General features: G+C 37.8%; 1 protein-coding gene across 3 annotated transcripts in view; it reads right to left on the bottom strand.

Moving 5' to 3' along the window:
- KAT6B (lysine acetyltransferase 6B) overlaps positions 1 to 22,636 on the bottom strand; it is a 112,564-nt gene that overhangs the window by 26,091 nt on the left and 63,837 nt on the right. Inside the window, exons 7-12 of one of the 3 annotated variants that reach the window (XM_086752279.1) lie at positions 17,951 to 18,882; positions 16,901 to 17,022; positions 15,534 to 15,649; positions 13,867 to 14,008; positions 10,566 to 10,727; positions 7,990 to 8,083 (exon numbers count right to left, since the gene is read on the bottom strand). In XM_086752279.1, coding sequence (XP_086608405.1) covers positions 7,990 to 8,083; positions 10,566 to 10,727; positions 13,867 to 14,008; positions 15,534 to 15,649; positions 16,901 to 17,022; positions 17,951 to 18,882 — 1,568 coding nt within the window. The remainder of the gene's footprint in view (positions 1 to 7,989; positions 8,084 to 10,565; positions 10,728 to 13,866; positions 14,009 to 15,533; positions 15,650 to 16,900; positions 17,023 to 17,950; positions 18,883 to 22,636) is intronic. The other 2 variants (XM_086752280.1, XM_086752281.1) reach the window with 2 other exon arrangements.

The raw sequence follows: 22,636 nt of genomic DNA, 5'->3' as shown, positions 1-22,636 counted from the left end.
CATCTTCAAAACAAGGATGACATTTTCTCACATGCTAGTATCATCTATTGGCCACATGTTGCCCTAAATGACAGGCCATGTGTTAGTCCATTACAAGTTTCAAGTTTTGTTCAACTTGTTTGGTTGGTGGTTTGGTTTTTTTGGTTTTTGGTTTTTTTTTGTTGTTGTTGGTTTGTGTTTTGGGTTGGTTTTTTTGTCATGTCCCTCCCCCGCCCCCGGGATGACTGCACAAACATGGTGCTTCAGAATTGCTTTTCAGGTTTCCAGAGAAGTAAGCTAATTTCCTGTTAAAACAAAAAGCCTAGAAACACTATAGCAGGAATCAGAGATAAGAGAGTTATGAAATCAATCTCTCTGCACAGCAACATTTCCAAACCTTCTTAATACACCAAAGCAGCACAAAGTGTGGAAGATGGAACTAGAAGAGCAGCTCACTGTCTAAACTGCAACTAGCTGTGGAAAGTTCAACCGTAACCACTTCTGAAAGACACTGCAAAAACACAAGACATAGTAATGGATGTGAGTGAGAAAACTAGGCCCAAAATTGTCTAAAAGAAATTACTTTCCATCAAAAATAACCTTTGGTATGCATCGGAAGACAGTGCTTTTAAAGTATTGGAATCGTTAGAAGTTCGAAGTAACTAGTTGATTCCAGAAGAGAAAATGCTATTTGAATTGAGCATATTCAGAAATAAGCAGTTTTATTTTTGAACAATATTAATGTTTTTTTTTCAAGCTTTGCAGAAACCAAGCCTCTTCCCTTTCACAGAAAAACTGACTTTACAAGCTAGACCAGCTCTTTACCAAACTCGTAGAGAGAACAAAGTTGCACTAAAGACCAGAAGAAAATTTCCTACTGTTCATGGTCTCCTTAAACTGTGCCTGAAGACTATTCTACATTTCACACAATGCACTTTTTTTTCAGCTTGTTTCAAAACTGTCTCAAAACTGCTGGCAATAAGAAACAAACCCACTGTTCCCATTCTCATCAATACAGATTCATGTTACATGTGGATGTTTGTGTAATTCTCTGGACTCAATCCACAATGCTTACCACACTTCTGCATGACTGAGCCCTAAGCAATAAACATCTTCCCCATTTCCACAGAGAGATGCAGATCTTCTGAAACAAGTGCAAACTGGAAAGAATTAAAGAATGCACTTTTCAAAGGTATCCATCCTTTTGTGCTTATTCACTGCCCAATCACTGTTCCTTACTTCTCAGTGAAAGTGCATGCAGGACCATTACTTGATCCGGGTTTAACTAATACCTTTTAGGACATCTGTCTTTATTGCCCTACACGCTTTTAGCCCAGAATATTTCACTGGTTCAGCTTTTGCACTCAAAAGCCCCTAAACGGTAGCATGTGGACAAGAATTTGCAGTGGAGGAGAAGACGGGACTAGAACAGAGATCAAAGAAACAGGTTGTAGTTCCAGATCTTCCGTGAAGTTCTTCAAAGCTGTAAACAGCAAATGAACACACCACCCCACCAAATCTTGTTCACAAGCCTTTGCTGAGCCACTTCCTATTGCGAAGCAAGGTAGGCTCATGGATGTTGCCACTAACCTAACCTGACTTTGAGGAAAAAAAAAAAGTATATCTTTCTCTCTGTTACCAATTTATACATATAAGTAAGGTGCTGACCTCCTTTATCAATCGCTCTGATGCTTACTCATGAAAAGTGCTAAGGAGGAAAGAAGTAACTTTCCATTAACAGTTTATTTTCCCTTTACTTTTAGAGACAATTTTTTATTCCTCTTATCTCTTGGAAACTTGCCTTCCCTGGTGTTACAGAGTAGCTGTTGCACAAGTGCTGCTACCACTGGTACTCTGCTGCTTCTGCAAATCTGGCGTTGCAAGATTTACTCACCTGCTTGCATGGAACAAGAAAAAAAAAATACTTGACCAAGAAACAGATACCAGATTAGGGGAAATGAGCAAACAAGGACATTTAACAGAGCCTCTTTTCCTATGCCAGAATACAACTTCTTAAGTAATATAAATTCTGTTTGTTTCTTCAGCTGCCAGACTTGAATTGTCTTTGCCTATCATGGTCTCCTCACAAAAAAAAAACCTGAGCTACACATCCCAGATAGGAATCAGGGATTAGTTCAACTAATGGAAAAAAAAAAGCCATTAAAAGTTGTACACAATAAATGATTGTCGTAGTTCAGCCCCGATCGGGACCAGACTACGCAGTCTCTCTCTCTCGCTCCCCCCACCCTCCGAGAGAACAGGGGGAGATGATATAAGAAAAATGGCTCAAGGTTTGAGATAAGGACGGGGAGAAATCCTTAAAGGTACCGTCACGGGCAAAACAGACTCGACTTGGGGAAAACTATTCATTTATTTCTAAAATTAGCAGGAGAATGAGACAGGGAACAAGATAACCTCCCCCCACCCCTCCCTCTTCCCGGGCTTAACATTATCTCTACTACCTTCCCCTCCCGAGCGGCACGGGGGGGGAAAAGGGAATGGGGGTCGCGGTCAGTTCATCACGCGTTGTTTTACGCCCCTGTATCATCGTCGGGGGAAGAACTCCTCGCATTCCTCCTCTGCTCCAGCGTGGGGTCCCTCCCACGGGCCACAATCCTTCGTGAAACTGCTCCGGCGTGGGTCATCTCTTCCACGGGTGCAGTCCCTCTAGAACAGCTGTCCCAGCGGGCCCTCCATGGGCCACAGCCTCCTTCAGGCCTCCACCTGCTCCGGCGTGGGGTCCTCCATGGGCTGCAGGTGGATCTCTGCCCCTCCGTGGACCTTCATGGGCTGCAGGGGGACAACCTGCTCCACCATGGTCGTCACCACAGGCTGCAGGGGAATCTTGGCCAGGAGCCATATTACTCCTCCCCCTCCTTCTTCACTGACCTTGGCGTCTGCAGCCGTTCCTCACAACAGGCTGGCAGACGTCTCTCAGGATCCTTTTTACATCTTATTCACTTCTCATCTCCTCTCCACTTCTTGCAGCCGGGCCGGGCCGAGTTGGGCCCAGTCGGCTGCCCGGCGGGAGGCCAGAGGGTGAGGCCTGCAAGGCCCATGAGGCTCGTGCCTCCCCCTCTCTGCCCCCCGCTCAGCTGCTTCACATCTTCTCCTCCTTTTTTTCCTGTTTTCCCCTACTTAAATATGTTATCGCAGAGGCGTTATCACGGGACATTCTGCTACCAATTGGCTCGGCCTTGGCCAGCAGCAGGTCCGCCCTAGGCCCGGCCGAGTCCACTAAACAAGGGGAGCGACTTCTAGCAGTTTCCTACAGAAGCTACCACCTTAGGCCCCCCCTCACTAACAAAACCAGAACAAAAGGTCAGAAAGTCAGCACCGGTTTTCCCAAACATACATACAAGTGCTTTAATAAAGCATCATTAAAACAGGTTTCCTCTCTCAAGCAAGAATAATCATTTCACAACGAACACATAAACCAAATGAAAAGAAGGAATTCTAAAAGGAAGGAAGAAACTGCTGCCATCAATTGGACTAGAAACACCCTCAAGATAAATAACAAAATGCTATCAAGGACTTTGCTCCTCAGCATTGAACCCAGTTGTTCCTGTGATGCAAATGAACCATCAGAATACTAGCCAGCACAGTTGGAAAGGTTTATCCACATGCTGTCACATGCATTTTTTTCCTCCAGCTGTTTACTAGGCCTCCAGAATGGAATTTGCAATCCAGTAAACAGAAATATACAACTGTGATGAGATGAGCTTTGTGAGGAAGTGTAAATCAAAAGACTACTTTAAACTTACAGAAAACACATACTGCAGTATGCCATTCTAGCACTACTGAACTCTGTGTTAGACATGCCAAAAAAAAAAAAAGAAATACTAATATTTCTGGGGACTGCAGCCTAATGAATAGAAACAGAGCATAAGAAGAATCTAGGCTTTGTGAAAGCTCAAGTCAAGAAAGTAAAGAAAAATTTATTGTATAGAGAAGCTGCTAAAGTTTATGAAAGAAATGGGACTGCATGGAGAAAAGCAGCTACAACACTGTAGCTTCAGTGATTGCACTGTCAAAACAACAGCAATGCAGGCTGAACTGACAGAGGATATATAAAGACTCACCCAAATTGAAGTATATATAATCCTTGTGACAGGAACAATAGCTGTGTTTCACTGTAAACGGACTCATACATGGACATGAAGTGAAACAGACGCAGAATGGTATCTTATACAATAAAAGCCTGCTCTCTGGTTTATTTCTGGATCAACTTAAGCTGGAGTCTACTTGCCCAAAATTTAACTTACAGCAAATACAAGAGATTTATGCACAAGTCAATTATTCTCCCTCAGGTACCACCCTGCAATCACAGTCCAATCAACCTCTCATAATACAAGAAGAACAAGGAAATGAGGAAAAAAAAAAAAAAAGAAAAAGCTCAAATCCAAGAAGTCCTGCAAAAGGCAGGAAGGTATAAATTAAGCAAATTAAGACACTGATTAATTTTCAGGAACTGCTTTTGTACATTTAGATACACCCCAAGCAAAAATTAGGTTCCCTATATGAAAAAATCAGACTGTTATAAAAATAATATTTAATAAAGTATACTCAATGTAAACAAAATGAAACCATTCTGTCTTCATATGACATGCTTCTAGAAAATAACACAGGTTAAACGGAAGTGAATTCAGCAAAATGAATCAGTATCAAGTCTGCAATTTTACAAATCAACAGTTTCACCTTTTGATAAATATTTACAACTAGACTTTTTTTTTTCCATTTCTAACAGCCCAACAACATCCTATAACAGTCAAAACCCATAACTTCCCTAACAATAAGAATTAAAATAAATGAAAAAAAAAATAAATCTTACCAGGCTTTAAAAAAACAGAACATAAACAGACACATATATTGTGTTTTTAAAAACAACACTTCTATTTTAAATGACCAATGACATACAGAAAACTACAAATGAAATTTTTCCTGAAGACTATCAGGTTAGAGAACTCAGGCATTTTACAGCATGCTTTCTTTTCACAAGTATTAAACAATTCTTCCTAAAAATCTTTTTTTCCACATGTGAGATTATAGATTCCTGAAGAGACAGATCTGACACAAAGCTTTGTGTCCATGTCTACAGAGCAAGAAATAACAGTATTATCAGTTCCTATTTGAAATATAAGTAACTTGAAATGTAGTTAGAAAAAGGTAAGTTGAAAAAAAAAATTGTCAGAAAACAAACACCTATTTTTCTTTTAGCAAAATAAAAGAATTTATTTTCCCTCACAATTTATAGGATGACTACATAGACTCACCTGTAAAGATTAAATTAGTTCAAGACAAAAGAATGCATCACAATCTGAACAAACAAATGCATTTCACTTACCAATGAAGCAGTATACTCTGTACCACAAACTACATTTTCACCAGACTGTTGACAAAACAGAAGTTGTGTAGTGGTTTAAGGCTGCTTTCCTTCCAGCCTTTCTAAGTGTTAAGTGTCTAGATATATATGAAGTAATGTCAGCAGTCAACTGCCTGCATACGGTTCTTGAGAAATTCCCCTTTGTGGTTTGTAACTATCATTTTCTGAAAATTACGTGCTTAGTTACATTTTTATTATTTTATTCTAAAAACTGTTCTGGTTACTGTTATAAAAAAGATGAGTACCAGTGACTGCTTCATAGAATTCAAAATAGAGCAGTTTAGATGCGTCACCTGTATGACAAATGAAGACTACATTCAGAGCATAAAATTTATCTTCCAGTAACTTTATGAGAACACGACAATCTAGATAATGTTACTGGCAAAATAGGTTTTAAATGATAATAAACTTGTTCTGTTCAAGTTTAGAATAATAACTGGAGTTTTGTTTTATTCCATCTTCTCAGGCCAGTTAGAGCAACTTATTCTCAGGAGACCACAAGTGAACAGAAAGGATCAAGTATGAGGAACATGGTAGTCAGTGAATTACAATAGAGGACATAGAAACACAAATAAAATTCCAAGAAAAAAAAAAGTTAATAATTGATTTTGAAGGTTTTTTTTTTTTTGTGCTAAGACAAATTTTGAACTCACTAATCTAGATGAGGCTATGGCTGCCCAAGTTAATGGCATTCAGCCTGCATCCTGCAAAAGAATATAAATACAACTCGGGAAAACAAGCCTTTAAGTTTTACTTTCCTTTCCACATCTAGGGAAAAGCAGCCACAAGTAGTTCTCTCACTAACTTCAATTTAGTTTGCACTTCACTCTCACTATAGAGGCAGAATTTCTCAGTCACCTCTTGGTTCTTCATTCTGTTGCAAACTGAGAAAAGTCTAATTCCCAGTTAGTTAAAGGAACCTCTGTCCAGAAAACAAAGGGCAAACACTGTGTAAAGGTACTGAAGGACTGACTGAGTGCTCCGGAAGTGGGTACTCTGTTAGCAACAACAGAAGTAAAACTGGTCTCTGGATTATGCCTAGCATGTACACAGCTGCAGCCTATATCCGTGATATGAACACATCTGCGAAGAGGAAAGGCGTAACACCACCACCAGGTAAACTTCACACTAAGGACACCACTGAGTTATGCTGCAAGTTACCACAGAAATCTTAATGATTCAGACAACCCAATATGCTTCCAGAATTCTCCAGAAGGGTAAAAGGGACAGAACATCCTACTGATTTTTTCCAGGTTAGAGTAGCACATGGCACAGTAGCACATAGAGCAGAGACATAACATATCCACATCCAGACCTTCTGTGGAATCCACGTTTCATAGCTGTGCCACCAGTTTAACAGACTACTGCAAACTCAACCAGAATAACGTTTGTTGAGTGCTTTTTTTTGAAAGACACCATAGAGTAAAAACTAAAGAAAAAGCCTAGAAGTACTTACCAGTTGTGCCCAGTAAGAGTTCCCCATCTTGTTTTGCAATAAGAGATCCTAATCCAGAGCAAATTTCTACCTAAGTAAGCTTAAAGTTTACTCCACAGTTCCAGAAACACACAGTACTTATCACTGCCCTTTCTAAAAAGTTGCAGAAAGCTACATTTCAATGGTGGATTACACGGTCCAGAACCATCCTTACCTAACTCACAGGGTATAGCGAGGACTACCTACAAAGCCATACAATGATGAGACATACTAAGTATCTTTATGAACTCTAGAGCAGTCATGCTGGGTAGAACACTAAAAGACACAGAACTTGAAAACTCTCAGTTACGAATTATTGCCTTTGTCCTGCTGTTATACTGCAATGTATTTTTATTTGCATTTTAATGTTCTTGCATACACCTTCAGGGCAGGAATCCTATTATCTTAACTATCTATCTCTATTGTCATGTAATTCTACAGTACTTTAAAAAAACATAAGTAATAGTGAAAACTATCCACATACAATATACACCAATCCTTATCATCCTCCCTCTAAATTACAGTAGGAAGTTGAATTCAGTAGCATTGACAACTCAGAAGGGTTTTTTAGACGATTTGGTTTGGAGCTTCATTGCAGCTTAAAGATTTGGGGAATAACAAATCTATATTTGTGTGTCTAAGGCTTTCTAACAGGCCAGACAACCTGGCAAAATAAAGAATTTCCTTCTACTACAGAAGTTATGAACTTCAAGACAAAAACCAAAAGACATTCCTTCTATGTAGCAATTCTTCAGCTAAAACAGTTCCTTAGCTAAAAAGATGATGTTAGAAATATTAGAATGTAGAGAATGCTTTGGACTAACACCTTCTTAGCTTTAATCACAAATAATTGCCTCTTCTTATACTAATAAGCAAGGCAAAATGGAAAGTAATTTAGACAACTCATTCAGGGTAATAGCTTTGTGAGCTAATATTACTGCTAAGAGATTCATTCTCAATTTCCTTGAGTACAATAACGGAGCAGCAGTAAGTTTTTCACTTCAGGGAGCTTTTCTATCCTATGTAAATATAAACAGAAATCCCATTATCTATTGACAAAAACAACAAACCAAGTTAAACAAAGTTTCTTATGTTACAATTTCTTATAACAGCCATCAGCTCCCTGGATCACAAATGTAAATAAAACACTTACTGAAATCAATGAGAAACCTTCCAAATCCTTGCCTTTGGTATTGGGGCATGATCATTATGCAGGAGACATTGTACTTCTGCTGGCAAAGCTTTTCCTGTGGGAAGGAGAAACAGATCAAGTATGTCAAAGCACTGCTGAAGTGGGCAATTGCCTGCACCTGCCACTGTCCTTGTAAAATATCCCAATAAGGTGAACAGATGATGGGGTCAGTACCAAAGTCAAATAATGCCATGTTAATACTTCATTATAAGAAGGAAGTATCAAACATACCCTTCAAAATATTTTCATTAGTTAACTATGCAGCATCTTATAAATGAAATACATTGTCTAAACAGCATAATGACATTTAAGTGCTGTAAAGGAGAAGGATGGGAGGAAGCGGAAAATACTTTCATGCTTCACTGACCATTCTGTCAAGGATATAAAAGTGAAGAATATTCATACACATAAGTGAAGCTGTATTTTCTCCAACTGCTACACTAAGGGCCTGCCAGTTTCCATCTCTATTTTGTCTTCTCTCTCTGAATGAATATGGAGTCAGGGTGGAGAGGAGGAACCTCATACCCATAGAACTAAGAAGTCTTACTTGAAGCATACTAACTTATTTCAAAGCTGAATTCGTCTCACTTAAATCCAAATTAAGGCAGGATGCTCAGAAATCTGAGTTCTTGCAGACAGAATGAAGTCATATACAGGCAGTGGAGGCAAATATTACATGTTGTTTAAGACAACAAGACTAGAAAGCTGTTCTAACAATGTAAGGTTATAGGTTCTTTCAGATATACTGATAAAAGGACGATCCTTGAAGCTTTGTCACCTTTAAAAGATTACACACACACACACACAAATTACCAACATCAGCACTAGGTAGTTTTGAGAGACACCAAATAAATCATCCAAAAATATCCAGGACAGCATAATTGACAACTTGTGGCAAGCACATGGATAGTGTAAGACACCACCCATCACTTCAGCCTCCACACATAAGATGACACCCCACCAGTGATGACACTGACAGGATCACATGCCAGTATGTTGACATGTACAATTTTTCGGCTGCGATAGCAGATATCCATGCCATATTTCACAAAATTTCTTAGTTTCTATGGTATGGTGAAGTATTTTCTCTATACAGGCTTCTCAAGCTCTCAAGACTACTGCTAGTACGGAGTTCACATCCTGACAATCTATTTATGATCATGGAAGAAAAGCCAGAACATTTCTGCCAGCAAGAGTACAAACATGCACACAGGTTTAGGGTTTTGTTTGTTGGTTTGTTTTTAAAAAAGGAGAGGGAGTAGGATGACATACGTGCAATTCAGTAAATAATTTCAGTACTTCAGTGCAATTTGAGATTAAGTTTTTATTCCCCTATGTTTTGGTAGCTAAAACATTTGTGACCATGAGATGTGACAGACTGGCCAAAAGCAACAGAGGTGAAGCTGGGCAAGAAAATGCATCCTTGCTGAAAGAAGGAACAAACATCAAGAGAGACTCATCTTAATATCTGCAATATCTGAAATAAATCCACTAGAAAATCTTTGCCTATATCAGAGCTGGCACGTTTGTATGCCACAAGAACTTCTGACTGACATAAGAAACAGTACAAATTCTGCTTACGCGTCTCAGTGTTACTATAATCCCAGCAAGGCCCACATCTCGGAAGGAACTGGTCAGACCCCGAAGAGATCACTATAATATGCAGGTACTCTGACATGATTTTTAAACTTCTTCTAAGTAATGTCTTCATATAAATCACTTCTTAAGGAAAGAAAATTATATACTGAAGGAGGTGGTGATACTAGGGGCAAGTAGTACCAAATTTCTGAGTATATCAATTCATCACATTTATTATGGACAAAGGAACTAATGGAAGCTTTTCCTATTGCAAATACATCTAATTATACTTCACCATTATTTTTGGTCACCTTTGTCAAGATAGTCCATATACATATTATTTTTGTCTATAGCAGCCATCTGTTTCTTTAAAATTGAAAACAAAACCACAATCAACTAAGACATCCCACTCTAAAGAAGGCATCCACCACAAAGTTAGGCACTGCAGTCTTACACTCAGTGCAATAAGTAACCGCATTACATCAGACTGTACACAAGAAATGAACACAGCTGGCCACTTACGTCTAAATAGCCAGCTTGAACTGCTAGCAGTAAAAACATGAAAAAACACCAACATTTCAAATAGCTAGCACTTGTAGAACTTAGACTTCGTATACTAGTGCAAAAATGGTAGGGGAAGGAAAAAAAAAAACAACAACCAACCTTAAGTTGCAACTGAAAACACAACACATTCTGGAAAAAAAACAAAACCAAACAAAAACACCTACAATCGAGCCAACAAAACCCACCCCAATACATGTGGCTGAATGCACATACAATGTCTGTCTCAATTTGCAGTCTTTGAGAAAAGAAAGTATAAATCAATGCACATTAGATTTGAGATTTATAGAGAAGATTTCAAGCTTCTGAACTGTTTTTCTTTGCTGTTGGCACAAATATTAAGAAAAACGGGAAATTACAAATGTTAAAAAAAAAAAAAAAAAAGGTTTTTTTTTTACCTTAGAGAAATATCCAACTAAATGGCAGCCTTTCTCATCATTTTTTGTAAGGACATAGAAGAGGAATGGTTCAACATCATAATACAAGGTTTTGTGGTCCAGAAAGAGCTTAGCTAACAAACAGAGATTCTGACAATAAATTTTGCTCACATTTCCATCAACCTAGAAAGCAAGACAGATGCAGTTATTTCCAATGCCACCAACATGTTAGGACAAAGTAACTTCTTGAATCAATCATATCTTAGAAGGAAACATGAACAAGATGGTGTTACAGAAAAAAGAACCACATGATGGTTCAGAGGAGGAATGCCCCAGCTTCTTGTTAAATAAGAATTCTCCATTTAGTACTAATTATTTTGCACTTGTAAGTACCCTCTGAGGATTAAGATTTACTAAACAAAATAACTTCACCTTTTAATTGTTCAAGTGAGACTTACCTCTTTCACTTCCTGGAATGAAAATGAATGACTGAGACAACAAAAACGTAGTAGTTAAAACTACATTAAACTCTGGTTTGCCAGAAGGCACTGGTGTACAACAAGAAAAAAAACCCTCGAAAACAATGAAGTGTATTATGTTGAATCCTTAAGGTGTAAGGCCAATGAATGAGTTGCCAATTACGTATCAATCACAGCAATGGTTTAGATAAATTAGACAAGACAAAAATCTCTATGCTAGACTAAAATTCTATTGAGCAAGAGAAGTAAATTTTCTGGCTAAGTACTACAATTAGTCTAGGTATGTTACAAGTGTAAAGAGTCAAGCTGTGACTCAGACAGCTACAGAAAAGCCAGACACAGATGCAGATTTCCTAGATCAGTTAGTTACTCCCTGAAAGGGAAGGCTCAGTCAAAGGCATTTAAAAAATAATCTTCTTAATGGAAAGGTTTGCTTGTACTGATGATTGTTTGAGAAAGTCACTAGCTATATTTCATTCAGAGACAGCCAAATGGTATCCACACCATGCTGAAAAAGAGGCCACATTCTATTCTAATTTGTTTTTAATAAGAATCCTAGTTACAAATCTGAGTAAAACCCAACCTTTTAAACATATTAAGGGATTTCAAGGTCACTTCAGTAGTATAGTTGCATTACCTAGATTAAAGAAAAAACATTTAATGGACAGCTACTGCTTCTAAAGGCATCAGAATAAACTTGCATACAGCACTTGAGAACCTATTAAATACATTAAGCTCTCATACAACTCATTGCATTTGTCCAGATGCTTTTTATTCCTTTTCACACTCATCAGCCAGCGTGCAAATTAAATCCAAAAATTAACCAAGTAGAAAAAACCACTGGGTAAGCCATAAGCCTGAAAACCCAAATTACGTAAGCTATCTTTTTCAGTGAGAACGTTTGTCCATAAATATAAACAACAACTTAAATTCCGGGCAAACACAGCTGGTTCAACAGTTATAAAGGGGCGGGGGGGAAGAGAAGAAAAAGAGGGACTGCAACTTCAAAAGTAAGCATCTGCCAAAATTTTCTTGCATACAGCATACTAGTAAACTATGTTAAAGTCTTCTCTCAAATCTGTCAAAGTCATGCTGTGGGCAGAAGCACATAAATCTTAAATGCCAAACTCATTTCTGTTTCTCTCAAAAACATAAAGCACGAAGGAAAGCACAAACCCTTCATTCTGTCAAATAGAAAATGGGTGCACAGAACTCCTGAAAGTACCTGTGAGGAAGGACATCAAATGATGATGGAGTTTCTACAGTTGATGATTAAGTTGCTACAGTTATCAGAATAACAAATGACATTACCCTTACAATTAAACCAGCCATTTCATTTCAGAAGTCTTAACATAAGTGCTTATTGAAACACCCAAAATAGAGAAAGGGAATTAAAGCAGTGGAGAAAAGAGTCGGGACATTGCATTCACATGCACCTTGTTCTCCACGTGTTTTTTTATCATAGAATCATAGAGTAGTTTGGGTTGGAAGGGATCTTTAAAGGTCGTCTAGTCTAACCCCCAATTTTTGTGTCAATCTTTCCCTCCACAGCCACCCCCTTTCTCAATGAGTATTTTACTTTACTTTTTAAAGAAATTATATTCACATATTGGCAGTAGCTAATGAAAATAAACTGGAAATCAAGATTGTATGCTGCACAGCTCTTAACACCTGCTAACAGAGAAAATATAAGTTATTTTGGACTGACTAGGACAATTCTGTATCTTGACAGGAAAAGTTACATCTGTTAACAACCTAAGTCTTTCACTGGCAGATCTACAATCTTTATAAAAACTGTCTAAGTCAGGAAGGAAGCAATCTTGACGCAGACAGCTATTTTTTAAATAGCGTAAAAACAAACAAGTGAACCAAATATTAAGATCTTATTCTAATTTAAGGACTTCAAGACTGCATCCACCAGTGTTTGAACAGATAATGGCAATGACCAAGCATGACAGACATTTGTACAATATGAAAACACAAGTTTCAAGCAGATTCTATGATATGTGCAATTAAAAATAAGCTACCAATATACACACCTAAATACTGCTGCTGATAAGTAGGCTCAAAAAAAGCCCTAGTAACCCCAGCAGTCTCTTCTGTTAATGCAATCGGTATCAAGTCTAGACACGCAGGAACATGGAGGTTAATGCATGGCTTTAGTAACTGCAGGCATGCTATTTGAAACAGAGAATTCTATTGTCCAGGATATGCTTAAAACCCTAAACTTTAATAGAAGTTGTTTCCCAAGAGAATAATTTAGATTATAAAAGAATACATAGTCACAAGCTCAACTCTGGACTTTCTAAATTAAGGCAGTGTGTGGGACTGAACCTTTGTCACCCAATCAGGACATTTCAGGTCAAGTTTCTCAAACATACAAAAGGAAGGTAAAAGAACTTAGTAGCTACATCTGTATTTTTAGAACAATACACAAGAAATTGCTTGCTTTTATACATTAGAAGCATGTACATTATGATTAGTATTCTCCCTACACCCAAGATAGTCAAATAGCCAGAAACGAATGGGTGCAAGAGGTACTTTCGCTGAGAAGGAAAAGGCAAGCCAGTCAAAGAGCTTCCATTGCAGTCCCCATCTAAGATGCATGCTATACAAGTATCTTAAGGGGCTGGGTAATGCATTAAGAAGAAGTAGATAAAGTAAAAATTGTACACAGAACATGGCAGAGTGGAACAGGAAAGGAAAGATGGACTTGTTTTTGCATTATAAGAAGAATCTCAAGGAACTACTTAAGTTTGTTAAGGTTTTCACTAGTTTTACAACTGATCTGTAATGTCTACACATCAGGTTACATAGAGAAATTTACATTTTGATATACCTACCTCAAATACTGAAAGGTCATTTCTTCTGTAGATTTCATTGGCTGGAGGATGAAACCAGCCGCATTTCTTTGAGTGCCTTAACAGAATGTTTTTACTTTTCATGTATTTAAGACAGAATTCACACAGGTAAAGCTTTGGTAATCTGTATGAAAATTAGAAAGATATTTTATGAAAAAAAATTGTTAAATTCTGTAAATGAAAAAGTTACGACAAACTAAAAGGCCCTCTCCATTTAAATATAAAGTACTATGAGTAAATGCTGCTTAAGTTAAATAAAAAAAAAAAAATCACATTAGTGTGAATGATTAAACATACACATCAGCTGCTACAAAAGGAAGATAAGAAAATATTACATTCAATCAATCACAATGAACCTTATACAAGGTTGGACTGTGGTCAGCTGTTTTGTGGTCCAGTCTCTGGTAGAACCCAGTCACTTCCCCCTTCCCACATTCCACCTAAACTTTTGATGTGGTCTCTATAAAAGCAGGCACACTGGAGTCATACCTCAAATTTCAGTTGCCTTCTTCCAATAAAGACAAAGTAGGCACACAGCAGAATACAAGGAATCTCCTTCCCTTTAATCTTCCTTGTTTTGTACATGGGGAAAGCTAGAAGATGTTTTTTCTTTCCACTGCTTTTGAAATACATGGATAGGACAGGAAGTTGTAGTAGGATTGTACCCCCTCACACAGAAGCCCATCCAAACAATTTGCATATAGGCAAAAAGCCTCCCTTCCACACATCTCCACAACACAGGCAACTTGTCTGGGAAGGATTCAGTTCAGACTACAAGAAACCCACACGCCCCATGTAAGACAATGCAAACAAGTGTTCTGCATAAGAGAAACTGCTCCTTTCAGTCAATTTTATGGCTCTTTACCTTCATTTTTGAATTACTGAAGCAGTGGAAGACTGTTGAAGAAATTAATTAGTCCACAAAATTTTAGAGCTCAATAAACATACAGTTCTGAAAATCTCTATGTGTGCCATCATAGGTCCAATGGATTCATAAAACATTTATTTATAGCACATGCAAAAATTAGCAGAGATCTGCTGAGCACACATACTAGTTCATGCTCTCTGCCTGACTCCAAGGTACACCCCAGCAAGGAAGGCCAGAAATGAGACTCTGTTGCCACAACTTGCCCACTTTATTTATCTAACATGTTCAGACTCCTCCCTGGTTCCTAGAAAAAGGAGGTTAACAAATTCTGGATGACAAACAAGATTAATTGCCCTAAATGACCAGAAGTTGGACATATCCCGTTGCCATGGTATAAAAAAAAAAAAAAAACAAAAAAAAAAAAAAAACAAAAAAAAACCCCACACAAAACCCAACCAACCAAACAAAAAACAAAACACAAACAAAAACCAAAAGCAAAATCAAACCAAACAGAATAGACAAACAAAACAAAAACACAAAATACACTGCAATATTATGTTTATGCAGGACTACGACAATCAATGTTTTTAATGCATCTTTGATTAGAACTAGTAAAAAAAAAAAAGACAGGACAAATTCTTAATCTCACTCATAATTACAAAGGCATATTTACTTGTAACAGTTGTAAATCTAAACAATTGCAAAAAAGTAAGAAAATAAATTACAGTTACCACATTAGTAAAAATTCCAACAATGTATGACAATCTTGATAACTCACTACCTTGCATATTCCTGTGGGTAAGGTGAAGAGTACCAGGTCTGGATCTCATATTTTCCAAACTCAATCACTGAAGGGTATCGTCCACTTGTTTCACCAGTGTTTTTACACCCAATTTTCTGTCAGGTGCAATAAAAACAAAATATTAGTTATAGAAAAGGTAAAAGTAAAGTTAGCTTCATATTATCAATTTCACCCAGTGAAGGTGTGAGAAATGTGAAGTGTTCAAATCAGTTGCTTAAGTTCTTCCATTCGAGATAGACAGCAAACAGAGATTGCAAATAGCCAAATATAAACAGTGAAAATGTCTTTCAAGGTGACAAACAACTAAACACGAAGTTAAGTGAGCAGTGCTTTCACAAGTAAGTTCATACAAATAGGGGGTATATAGCCCAGCCAAATAAGAGACACAACTGGCTCACTTGTCTTCTCCAACAGCATCTATCACACGGATTTCTATACAGTTCTGGTTCAAACTCAAAGCTGTCCTTTTGCCAGAACAATGAGGGAGAAGGCATCAGCAGAACCTTTCTAGAGTCTTTGGAATTTACATCATAACAGTCAACAGTACACTAATACGTGAAACATCCCTTCTGACCCAGGTTCTCAAAGATATTGGTTTCTCACTTCATAGACAGAAAAGAAAAGGTCTGTTTTGCTATAGGAAGCTTCAGCTGTCATGTCTGGCTTGCTTGGCAAAAAACCAAAAAACAAAAACCCAAAACAACAAAAAAACCACCACAAAAAACCATCACCCAAAAACCAAACCAGCTCACTCTCCACAAGCTTTAGGTCACCAGTACATACCTTAAAGAAGAGCATTAACACTAGCTGGTATAAACAGTTTTAGCCAGATTTCACTCAAATATTTTCATTGCTAGAAAAATCTATAGTATTTAAACTCAAAGTGTGTTAAATCGTTGGGTAAAATGAATTTATGAACTCACTAAACCCAGTTTCCTACCAAATAGTATTCGCTGGGACAGACTTAACTTTTCACAGTGGCTGCTTTATCCACAGAAGAAAATCACCAGGCACATTCTTACCAACCAACATCCTCTCAGTCCTGACCAGGATGTCAGCTATGCTTAACCTCTGTGCTTAATCAGTGGTAGTCCTGTGTCCAAAATGCTCAACTGTATCTTCCAAAATCTATCCCAAGTGTCACTTATCATCTGACCCACTGCAGTGTGATGCCTTTTATCCCATCCAGGAGATTGTAACTGTATATAGTGTCCCCCAAATTAAATTTACAGCAAGCATGACATATGAGATCAAAAGGAATATATTAAAAAAAGATGAATAGACATATCAAAATGAACTGAGTTTTTATTTACAGAAATAACTACATCTTATGAAACAATTCTTACCTCCAGTGAAAGTTCTCGAGCTTGCTTAAATACTTCCAAATCTTCCTGTGTAACAGTATCCTTGCTTCCCACCAGAAATACATCTGTATTTTCTTGTTTGATGCTTAGTTTGATTTCAGTATCTGTTATTTAAAACCAGCAAAAAGTTTATTCACAGACATGAAGGTTACACGTGCCTTACCAAAGTGATACTCCTAAATCGGATTATAGCAACTATGGGTTGTTATGACTCCCCATTTTAACCTAATTTGGGATTACTAAACAACAGAAATCAAACCTTCCCCCCTTCTTCTGTAGTTTGCTGTTGATGAGCTATTTTTGGTACTTGCATGTCTGTCTGTATAAGCCTTTACAGCCCACTTCTACTAAATTAGTCTTGAAACTTGTGAAATTGAATATATTCTACCACTAGAACTATGCCACTTGATACATTCCAGTATACTCTACAAGGTAAAAATAAAAACAAGAAGAAAAAAGTTGCCCTTAGAAGTTGAAGACCAATGTTAAGCTAAGTCTAAATTAAAACATTATAAATATATTTTTTCTTAAATAAAAGTAATTATAAAAAAAAAAAAGGTAGTTCACAGCAGTACAGATAAAGTGTTGTGGAGATTGTAGCAGGATGGAATTGTTCATGAAAAGGCAGTGGAGCAGAGGGAAATGAATTGAAATGCCCACCATTATAAGCACTGACAGCACACAATCATGATGACAGCACTACTGCCAGAGAAAGGGCAGGGGAAGAACAAGGAAGTAGCATGAAAACTGGCTACTCATGCGGTACTACACAGCCATAAGCAACATTATGAAGGCATTTGGGGCTCCTAGTGTCACTACAGATGCAAAAAATAATAAAAAGGTGGTGTGGTATTAGTCAGGAAAAAAAACGTTTTGGAGATTTAGTCAGCATTAGATAAAAGGTCAAAGTTTCGTTGCTTTTGCATGGAAGTGAAATAAGAACAAGAGAAATAGCTAAGACCTATGTGACAATGTAAGAATTTTGGTTTTGGACGGGACGCAGGTTTGGTTGGCGCTTTGACCTTTGCTTACCATCATCCTGATCAGGTTTAATCCTTCCGTCTGCCAAGCTCCCCTTCCCTGGTGAGGGGGTCCCCATCTGAGGGGTCACTTTATACTTTAATCTGCCTAGAATCTTGTGTTTTTTAAGGAAAGCTGTTCTCTTGAGGTGAGCAATTGCTTTAAAAGCATGTCCTCTAGACACACCCCATATAGAGGTACAGGCATGAGAAATAAATCTACTCCTAATCTCTTTCCTTCCATAGAAACAGCTATTAGATTTTGATGTGGAAACTAATTCTGGTTTACAATGCAAACGCTTGGCTGGTGCATAGCTTGCGTGTCCCATTTTTCGACACTGTCTCTGAGTGGTATAGATATGAGAGAGTCCATCAAAGAGTCCCTTTAGCTGATTGTTATTAGGAAGGCTACTAAAGAAGGGTACGCTTGACTGACTGGAAGAACTTTGGGGAGAGTTAGAAGAAGTGGAAGTGCTGGACTTTTGCAAACTGAGGCTCTGACCAGAGATGGGAGTTGGGGATAGAAGTGAAGAAGGTGGAGGTTTTAGCTTTTGTGTGGTACCTGTAGCCAACACAAGAGAAGTGCATGACTGTTTCTGAGAGACCTTTTTCCTTGGACGATAGTGCTTTGAAAAGTCTATTATTTCACCTCGTGATCTGCGACCATCAGGTGATGGTGTAAAGAACTTAGTAAGGCCATCAATGAGCCCTTTGGTTTTCTTGTTAACTTTAAGTGTAGAGGCAGATATGTAGGTGGAGGTGGTGGTGATTTTGGTGGTGGCACCAGGCCGAGTGGGGTCTGTAACAGGCAATCTGCTGCTTGAATCCTTCACAGATGCAGCATGACCAGATGAAGGTGTGGTACAGACTTTAGTCTTTTGACCCCTACCAGGTGACCCCCTTCCTGTGAATGCATTCATGGATCCTTCATCACTGGTTACAGACCTATGCAAAAATTTGGAAAATAAAAATCAGCATTAAAAAAATCTGTAACTACTGCCAAATAGTACTATAGTTTATACAAGTTACTTATGCCACTGTACTTAAAAATCTTTAAAGAAATTTAAAGACATATACACTGTGGTAATACATTTCACACTATGACATAACAACCAACTTTTAAATTTTTTTTTTCCTTTTTTCTTTTTCTTTCCCCACCTGTCATTTTTTCTTTAAAAGACAGTCCACAATACATACAAATAGAAGCAGTTGGGACAGCAAGAGCTCCCAAGTATGGAGCCCTTCCCTACTTTTAGGCATGGCAAAAGTGTGCTTCTTTGGAGAAAAACATCATGTACTGTGTCTGAGTACAATAACTGCTCCATCACAACAGGGTTTACTGTACACACAAAGGAGATGCACACATTCAGTGTTAATAAATTACTGCATATCAAAACACTTAACTTCTGACTACATTTGCTTAAACTGTAGAGAAAGTCTGTTAGTCCTTTAAAGCAATATTCAAGAAACTACTTTTTCTTCCACACTCTCATTGGATTATGTATATCAATGCTAGTAGTTAAAATTACCACCCAAGACCTAAAAGCAAAATGAGGTAGTTTATGAAGAACATTACAACAAAACCAAAGAAATAGATTCTGATTGCTTTAGAAACTGTAACAATAGCAAAAACAAAAATAGCAAAGGAAAGGAAAAAGCGAAACTGTAAGACTAAGTGATGTTTGTAGAAAAGCTGTAAACCAATCAGGCCTAACATGGAAGATGTTAAGAAGGAAGAGTGGTGAATGTTATTTAAATGCTAGAAAGAATAAGGGCATGCTAAAAGCCAATATTTGTGACAGCAGAATTACAGGTTTAGCTGGTCGCTAATGACGAAAAGAGGAACAACACTGAAGGATATGCTGAAGAATAGTATATTGTAAGTATAGAGAAACAGAATGTTTTAAAATATTTGCAGTAAAAGAAATAGGTATCAGGAGGCATGATCAGATTGCAAACTCAAACAAAGCTATATAGTTGCATCAAATGCTTCCATTCCCTTTTCCATCCTGCTCTTTGAAGTTAGCTTATTTACTTTGCAGTGGAAAGTTTCCTTCCACAGATTTTTGCCTTCGTAATTGAGATGCTGAAGTAATTAATTCCAACAGGTCACTTCTAATTAGAGACTGAACAGCCTGGGGCTACCATCTGGTTTACTGAACTCCAAGGGCCCACCAGTTTAAGAACTAGCCCCTTTTCCACTCACACATCCATAAATTTGGTTAGCTCCTAAGAGGTAACAAAACCAAAAACTTCTAAGTCTTTTGAATCCTTTGGTGCCATAAGCTTATGTCCATCACAAGATCTATCCTCACTACCAGATGTAACAATCGCCATCAGAATGCCAGAGGCCAACACACACCTGGTTTTAGTTAATCCTACACAGTAATTTACCTGGGAATGGCTTCCTACAGATGGTAAACAGCCAAAAATTATTCCAGTTCTACCAGACATATTTTCTTTGTACTACACAAAAATAACTAAGTGGCATTAGCTAACCTTCCTGTATTTCATGTGACCACACACTTTTATGTATAACACTGTCGTCTTCTGTACCCCGTGATCACTTTTAAATAGGATTCCATGAAGAAGAGCCTCTTCTCTTATCCCATCACCTAACCACTATTTTCCCAAAAATAATTACTTTGGTTTATATATTTATTAGACATTGAAGTAACAGAAATGTGCCCACAGTATTGCAAATATTTATTATACAAAGAACCTCCCCCAAGTACTACTCTAACATGCTCATGTGCTACAAAGAAAATAAAATCTTAATTAAAATATTAGAATGGTTAGGGTTCAAAGGGACCCTCAAGCATCATCAAGTCCAACCCCCCTGCAAGGAGCAGAGACATCTCCAACCAGATCAGGTTGCTCAGAGCCCTGTCCAACGTGGCCTTGAATGTTTCCAGGGATGAGGCATTCACCACCTCTCTGGTCAACCTGTTCCAGTTCATAATAATCATCCAACACTGAGAGAACTTCTGCATCCTTTAGCATGGCATTTATTTTAAAACTTGTAGCTCAGAATCCCATTAGCAAAATGTAACAGTAAAACCCTCACAACATTTCAACCTTTGTTTTACAAGTATGAGGAAGGAAGAGAAGCAGAATTACTGTGTCAGACAGGCATTCCTGCTAAATCCAGTGTGGGAATGCAAATCAGGGACATGTCTTCAGAGAAGTAAGATGGCAGTACTGTGTTAGAACTGCAGTTTTCAAAAGGGTAAAACCAGAGGTGGAGCTAGAGATATAGGGAATATTTTTATTACACACATACAATAATATACAGGGATTTCAGTTAAAACACTGAAAATTGTATGATATTTCAATGACCTTCAAATTCCTAGGTTATTTAGTCAGTACGAGAATGTAGAAATAAAATAATGTTTCACCCACTCTTCCCTTAACAGCATGCTCTCATGAGCCCCTACAACTACATCTTTTACTTTCATGTAGTGTCACACTTCATCTTTCTCCTGTACTACTTTCCAAGAGGAACATACACTGAACTTTAAGACAAGTACCAAAAAGGCAAGACAAGAGACCCTGGCAGACAGGAAGGAGAAAAAGAATATAGTAAGATGCACAGCAACAAGTACATCAGCTTGACTAGTGAGCTGTACTGTAGTACTGCAAGTATTCTTTTTTTTCCCCTTCTATTTTTACATGTTGGCTCCAGAAATCCTTATTTTGCAAAATTCAAAGTTTTACAGCAGCTACCATACAACTCTGAAGGATATCAGATAGGTGTTTAGACTACAGAGAAAAATGGTTGGGTAACAGCCACATGACCAAATGAATAGTAGATAAAGCCGGAAGGCTTTTCCAGCTGCTGAGTCAACATGGTCAAATAGATAGTTAAATAGGAGAAGAAAGGCATATGTGGATAAGAACACGTGACGGAGGGCAACATGCTACTACGGTCAACATAGAATCTGTTCCTGTTTAACGCTCAGTGTGATGTCAGCTCAGTATTTGAACTCCACTTAAACAATCCCTCAATCAAGCCTTAAGATGTCAAACTACAGTGTTCCTTGGAAAGATAGATGCCAGAAGAATTACAGCACGCTCTTGTCTTAGATAAACACAATTCTGAGAAGCAAGAAGAATTGCAATCTCTTTACCTAGTAACCAGCGGCAGCTTAACAGCAGAATTCAAGCAATGATTTTTCCAGAGTATCACTGAAACCAGAACTTCTGCAGTACTTGCAGAGTTTGCTTTTTGGAATGGGATTTGTGAGCTGGTATTAACTAACGAAGTCACTTTTGTACAAGTTTTGAACATGTCTTTGAGCAGAACAGTCTCCTGAAGTTGGATTTCAGTAACTTACTATTCTCCACTTACTATAGATTCTGTATGTACTTCAATTATTTGAAGTTATATTTAAAAGATAGCTGTGGGATATGTTATCATACAGACTTTTATTTGCATCTGCTATATGTATAAGTTTAGTTAAAGAATTACGGGATCTAGACAAGTAAGTTACAGGAATTTTTTTCATCACCATCTGACATGTCACAAAAAGTATCCACTATAACTAAGAACCTACTGGACATTGGACTGAAAGGCATACACTAGAATACTCATCACCTACCTTCCCCAGATTGAAATACAGTTAAAAGCTGTAGTTGAACCTGCATCAACTCTTATATGGCTACATTCTCAGAAACATTAAAAGAAAAAAAAAAAATA

Source organism: Chlamydotis macqueenii, chromosome 7 (assembly GCF_036417535.1).
Source record: "Chlamydotis macqueenii isolate bChlMac1 chromosome 7, bChlMac1.mat, whole genome shotgun sequence".
Lineage (NCBI taxonomy): Eukaryota > Metazoa > Chordata > Aves > Otidiformes > Otididae > Chlamydotis > Chlamydotis macqueenii.
The sequence above is the reverse complement of the archived record's forward strand: the minus strand, read 5'-3'. Positions and strand labels throughout refer to the sequence as shown.